At 35.8% G+C, this 6,282-nt stretch overlaps 1 protein-coding gene across 1 annotated transcript in view; it reads left to right on the top strand.

Annotated features, from left to right (window-relative positions):
• LOC110450703 (GTPase-activating Rap/Ran-GAP domain-like protein 3) overlaps window positions 1-5,541 on the top strand; it is a 23,761-nt gene extending 18,220 nt beyond the window's left edge. The window contains exons 5-6 of the mRNA XM_021498357.1: window positions 128-243; window positions 5,452-5,541. Coding sequence (XP_021354032.1) covers window positions 128-243; window positions 5,452-5,541 — 206 coding nt within the window. The remainder of the gene's footprint in view (window positions 1-127; window positions 244-5,451) is intronic.
• The last annotated feature ends 741 nt before the right edge of the window (window positions 5,542-6,282 follow it).

Raw genomic sequence — 6,282 nt, 5'->3', positions numbered from 1 at the left:
AAACTAACATGTAGAAGACACTTATTTATTACAAACTTACATGACAATACTAGAAATGTTAGTTTACTGATGTAGATGTAGGTGTTAACATTGTACTTACCTGCGTATTAACAATATATTTTTCCAGTCATCAACGGGGAGAAAGCAGCTGTAAACAACCCACTTTTCGCTCAGAAGAGGGAAAGAACTCTCGAAATGTTGATCAAAAATATCTACCAAGACTACATGATTGAGAGTAATAAGGTAAAGTGCTGGTCCGGTAATTGACGAGTGTTAAACCCCCCATTAGGACCGGATGAGTTATGCCGTTAAAACGGGGTATAACTTACGGATGTATCAGGCCATGATTTAAATGAACAATAATATTTGTTACAAAGTAAACTGTCAAGTCTGGATAGGTGATAGAAGATTGTTACAAAGTAAACTGTCAGTCTTGGATAGGTGATAGAAGATTGTTACAAAGTAAACTGTCGGGTCTGGATAGGTAATAGAGGATTGTTACAAAGTAAACTGCCAGTCGTGGATAGGTGATAGAGGATTGTTACAAATTAAACTGTCAGTCGTAAAAAGGTGATAGAGGATTGTTACAAAGTAAACTGTCAGTCTTGGGTAGGTTATAGAGGATTATCACAAAGGAAACTTCCATAATAAGAGAAGTAATACAGGATTGTTACAAAGTAAACTTTCAGTCTAAGATAGGTAATAAAGGATTGTTACAAAGTAAACTGTCAGGTCTGGATATGTGATAGAGGATTGCTACAAAGTAAACTGTCAGGTCTCGATAGGTGATAGAGGAGTGTTAATAAGTAAACTGTCAGTCTGTAATAGTTAATAGAGAATTGTCACAACGTAAACTGTCAGGTCTTGATAGGTGATATAGGATTGTTACAAAGTAAACTGCCAGTCTAAGATAGGAAATAGAGGATTGTTACAAATTAAACTGTCAGGTATGTATAGATAACAGAGTATTGTTACAAAGTAAACTGTCAGTCTAAGATAGGTAATAGAAGATTGTTACAAAGTAAACTGTCAGTCTAAGATGGGTAATAGAGGATTGTTACAGAGTAAACTGTCAGTCTTGGATAGGTGATAGAGGATTGTTACAAAGTAAACTGTCAGTCTAAGATAGGTAATAGAGGATTGTTGCAAAGTAAACTGTCAGGTCTGGATAGGTGATATAGGATTATCACAAAGTAAACCGCCAGTCTAAGATAGGTAACAGGGGAATGTTACAAAGTAAACTGTCAGTCTTGGATAGGTAACAGAAGATTGTTACAAAGTAAACTGTCAGGTCTGGATATGTGATAAAGGATTATCACAAAGTAAACTGTCAGTCTTGGATAGGTAACAGAGGATTGTTACAGAGTAAACTGTCAGTCTAAGATAGGTGATAGAGGATTGTTACAGAGTAAACTGTCAGGTCTGCATAGGTGATAGAGGATTGTTACAAAGTAAACTGTCAGTCGTGGATAGGTGATAGAGGACTGTTACAAAGTAAACTGTCAGGTCTGGATAGGTGATAGAGGATTGTTACAAAATAAACTGTCAGGTCTGGATAGGTGATAGAGCATTGTTACAAAGTAAACTGTCAGGTCTGGATAGGTGATAGAGGATTGTTGCAAAGTAAACTGTCAGGTCTTGATAGGTGATAGAGGATTTTTACAAAGTAAACTGTCAGTCTTGGATAGGTTATAGAGGATTGTTACAAAGTAAACTGTCAGGTCTGGATAGGTGATAGAGGATTGTTACAAAGTAAACTGTCAGTCTTGGATAGGTGATAGAGGATTGTTACAAAGTAAACTGTCAGTCTTGGATAGGTGGTAGAGGATTGTTACAGAGTAAACTGTCAGTCTAAGATGTGTAATAGAAGATTGTTACAGAGTAAACTGTCAGTCTTGGATAGGTGATAGAGGATTGTTACAAAGTAAACTGTCAGGTATGTATAGATAACAGAGGATTGTTACAAAGTAAACTGTCAGTCTAAGATAGGTTATAGAAGATTGTTACAAAGTAAACTTTCAGTCTAATATAGGTAATAGAAGATTGTTACAAAGTAAACTGTCAGGTCTGGATATGTGATAAAGGATTATCACAAAGAAAACTTTCAGTCTAAGATAGGTAATAGAGGATTGTTACCGAGTAAACGTTCAGTCTAATATAGGTAATAGAAAACTGTTACAAAGTAAACTGTCAGGTCTGGATATGTGATAGAGGATTATCACAACGTAAACTGTCAGTCTTGGATAGGTAATGGAGGATTGTTACAAAGTAAACTGTCAGTCTTGGGTAGGTGATAAAGGATTGTTACAAAGTAAATTTTCAGTCTTGGATAGGTGATCGAAAATTGTTACAAAGTAAACTGTCGGGTCTGGATAGGTGATAGAGGATTGTTACAAAGTAAACTGTCGGGTCTGGATAGGTGATAGAGGATTGTTACAAAGTAAACTGTCAGGTCTGGACAGGTGATAGAGGATTGTTACAAAGTAAACTGTCAGTCTTGGATAGGTGATAGAGGATTGTTACAGAGTAAACTGTCAGTCTAAGATTTGTAATAGAAGATTGTTACAGAGTAAACTGTCAGTCTTGGATAGGTGATAAAGGATTGTTACAAAGTAAACTGTCAGTCTAAGATGGGTAATAGAGGATTGTTACAAAGTAAACTGTCAGGTCTGGATAGGTGATAGAGGATTGTTACAAAGTAAACTGTCAGGTCTGGATAGGTGATAGAGGATTGTTACAGAGTAAACTGTCAGTCTTGGATAGGTTATAGAGGATTGTTACAGAGTAAACTGTCAGTCTAAGATAGGTGATAGAAGATTGTTACAAAGTAAACTGTCAGGTCTGGATAGGTGATAGAGGATTATCACAAAGTAAACTGTCAGTCTAAGATAGGAAATAGAGGATTGTTACAAAGTAAACTGCCAGATCTGGATAGGTGATAGAGGATTATCACAAAGTAAACTGTCAGTCTAAGATAGGAAATAGAGGATTGTTACAAAGTAAACTGTCAGGTCTGGATAGGTGATAGAGGATTATCACAAAGTAAACGGTCAGTCTAAGATAGGTAATAGAGGATTGTTGCAAAGTAAACTGTCGGGTCTGGATAGGTGATAGAGTATTGTTACAAAGTAAACTGTCAGATCTGGATAGGTGATTGAGGATTGTTACAAAGTAAACTGTCAGGTCTGGATAGGTGATAGAGGATTATCACAAAGTAAACTGCCAGATCTGGATAGGTGATAGAGGATTGTTACAAAGTAAACTGTCAGTCTAAGATTGGTAATAGAGGATTGTTACAAAGTAAACTGTCAGTCTTGGATAGGTGATAGAAGATTGTTACAAAGTAAACTGTCGGGTCTGGATAGGTAATAGAGGATTGTTACAAAGTAAACTGCCAGTCGTGGATAGGTGATAGAGGATTGTTACAAATTAAACTGTCAGTCGTAAAAAGGTGATAGAGGATTGTTACAAAGTAAACTGTCAGTCTTGGGTAGGTTATAGAGGATTATCACAAAGGAAACTTCCATAATAAGAGAAGTAATACAGGATTGTTACAAAGTAAACTTTCAGTCTAAGATAGGTAATAAAGGATTGTTACAAAGTAAACTGTCAGGTCTGGATATGTGATAGAGGATTGTCACAAAGTAAACTGTCGGGTCTGGATAGGTAATAGAAGATTGTTACAAAGTAAACTGTCAGTCTTGGATAGGTGATAGAGGATTGTTACAAAGTAAACTGTCAGGTCTGGATAGGTGATAGAAAATTGTTACAAAGTAAACTGCCAGATCTGGATAGGTGATAGAGGATTGTTACAAAGTAAACTGTCAGTCTTGGATAGGTGATAGAGGATTGTTACAAAGTAAACTGTCAGGTCTGGATAGGTGATAGAAAATTGTTACAGAGTAAACTGCCAGATCTGGATAGGTGATAGAGGATTGTTACAAAGTAAACTGTCAGTCTTGGATAGGTGATAGAGGATTGTTACAAAGTAAACAGTCAGGTCTGGATAGGTGATAGAAGATTGTTACAAAGTAAACTGCCAGATCTTGATAGGTGATAGAGGATTGTTTCAAAGTAAACTGTTAGTCTTGGATAGGTGATAGAGGATTGTTACAAAGTAAACTGTCAGGTCTGGATAGGTAATAGAGGATTGTTACAAAGTAAACTGTCAGGTCTGGATATGTGAGAAAGGATTGTCACAAAGTAAACTTTCAGTCTTGGGTAGGTGATCGAAAATTGTTACAAAGTAAACTGTCGGGTCTGGATAGGTGATAGAGGATTGTTACAAAGTAAACTGTCAGTCTTGGATAGGTAATAGAGTATTGTTACAGAGTAAACTGTCAGTCTTGGATAGGTGATAGAGGATTGTTACAAAGTAAACTGTCAGGTCTGGATAGGTGATTGAGGATGTTACAAAGTAAACTGTCAGGTCTGGATAGGTAATAGAGGATTGTTACAGAGTAAACTGTCAGTCTTGGATAGGGAATAGAGGATTGTTACAGAGTAAACTGTCAGTCTTGGATAGGTGATAGAGGATTGTTACAGAGGATTGTTACAAAGTAAACTGTCAGGTCTGGATAGGGGATAGAGGATTGTTACAAAGTAAACTGTCAGGTCTGGATAGGTAATAGAGGATTGTTACAGAGTAAACTGTCAGTCTTGGATAGGTGATAGAGGATTGTTACAGAGGATTGTTACAAAGTAAACTGTCAGGTCTGGATAGGTGATAGAGGATTGATACAAAGTAAACTGTCAGTCTTGGATAGGTAATAGAGGATTGTTACTGAGTATACTGTCAGTCTTGGATAGGTGATAGAGGATTGTTACAAAGTAAACTGTCAGGTCTGGATAGGTGATAGAAGATTGTTACAAAGAATACGGATAGGTCTTGTTTTATTGCGATGAGATCTGATAAGGTTGACTGAAATCAAACTATTTGTCAGACCGAGCATTATATTACAACTAATATTATTTGAAAGTATTGAAAGAGCCAAATGAGTTTATGCTTACACTTTAGAACAGCGAGAAGCGTAAGACTAAATTTGGACTCAAATAATATTACGCCAAGGGGAATCTCTGTTGGAGATGTCGACATAAGCTTAGGTTTTTGGGCAAAAATGCAAAGTCCAATAGGGAAACATATATATCAACCCCTAAAGTCAGTCTGCTTAAGTACAGATTATAAGTACTGTAACATGTTTGGTCAGGAGACTAATGACCAATTGATAACATTTCGACAAAATTTTCCATGGAGCATTCTTGGAGCCAGATAATAAATGTTATACATAAGGGGCTGTTCCGTGAATGATTAGCCTCAAATGTGATAAATAGGTTTGCACTATTTCATTTAGTTATAATATTAACCATGATACCTTACATATCTAAGTGCCAGATGCATGCCTTCCTGGTCTCTTGTTTGATATCAACAATAAGCCTGATTTTATGTTGTAGACGCTAGTACGCCCTAGCTATCGGGTTAGTAGAACAGTTGTTTCATGTAACAGGAATGACTATATATCAAGCCTCACGCTCCTCTGCTGACGAAATGCGCATGTCACTAGGTTGTACAAGAGGTTTTATCAATGATCTTTGATATATGAAGGATATGTTATGATTGTTTGTCCAATACCTCGTGTATTTCATGCGTTTGGCTACACTTTAGTTGGAGTAGAAACTCAAGTGAATGTTTTTTAATGAATATATATATATATATATATATATAAATAAAACAAGATTATAATCGACTAGCGCTTTCACCCATCTTGGGACTCTTCAGGCGATTTGAATTTAGTGGTGACGTTATATAATATATGTATATATGCTTTTCATTGCGAAAAAATGATAATTCATTTTTACTTGATGGTTTTTAAAAACGCTTAAAAGTTTAAAATGGACCCATAACTTGACATTTTCCGAAGGTCATCTCTCAGCTGCGGATGGCGTTTTTTATTAGAAGAAACAGATTATTCTTATGCTAATGTGCTAAGAGTTATTTCTTCGTGAAAATGATCACTTCCAACAAGATATAAATACTACACTTGAATGTAATGCAATTAATTTATATTTTGACAATACATATCAACAGCATTTCTTGTGTCTAACTGTATTTTGATATCCAACCTTTTTATATTATGACATGGTAGCTCAATTATGCTCTTTTATCTTCATTTGAAATAATGACATGCTGTACCTACTGGATACCGTTTTTTATATAATAACATGATACATAAACTAGGTCATGCTTTCTTGTCTTTAACTTAGCATGACATATACCAACTAAAT

The sequence above is a fragment of the Mizuhopecten yessoensis genome, unplaced genomic scaffold, assembly GCF_002113885.1.
Source record: "Mizuhopecten yessoensis strain PY_sf001 unplaced genomic scaffold, ASM211388v2 scaffold541, whole genome shotgun sequence".
Classification (NCBI taxonomy): Eukaryota; Metazoa; Mollusca; class Bivalvia; order Pectinida; family Pectinidae; genus Mizuhopecten; species Mizuhopecten yessoensis.
The sequence above is the reverse complement of the archived record's forward strand: the minus strand, read 5'-3'. Positions and strand labels throughout refer to the sequence as shown.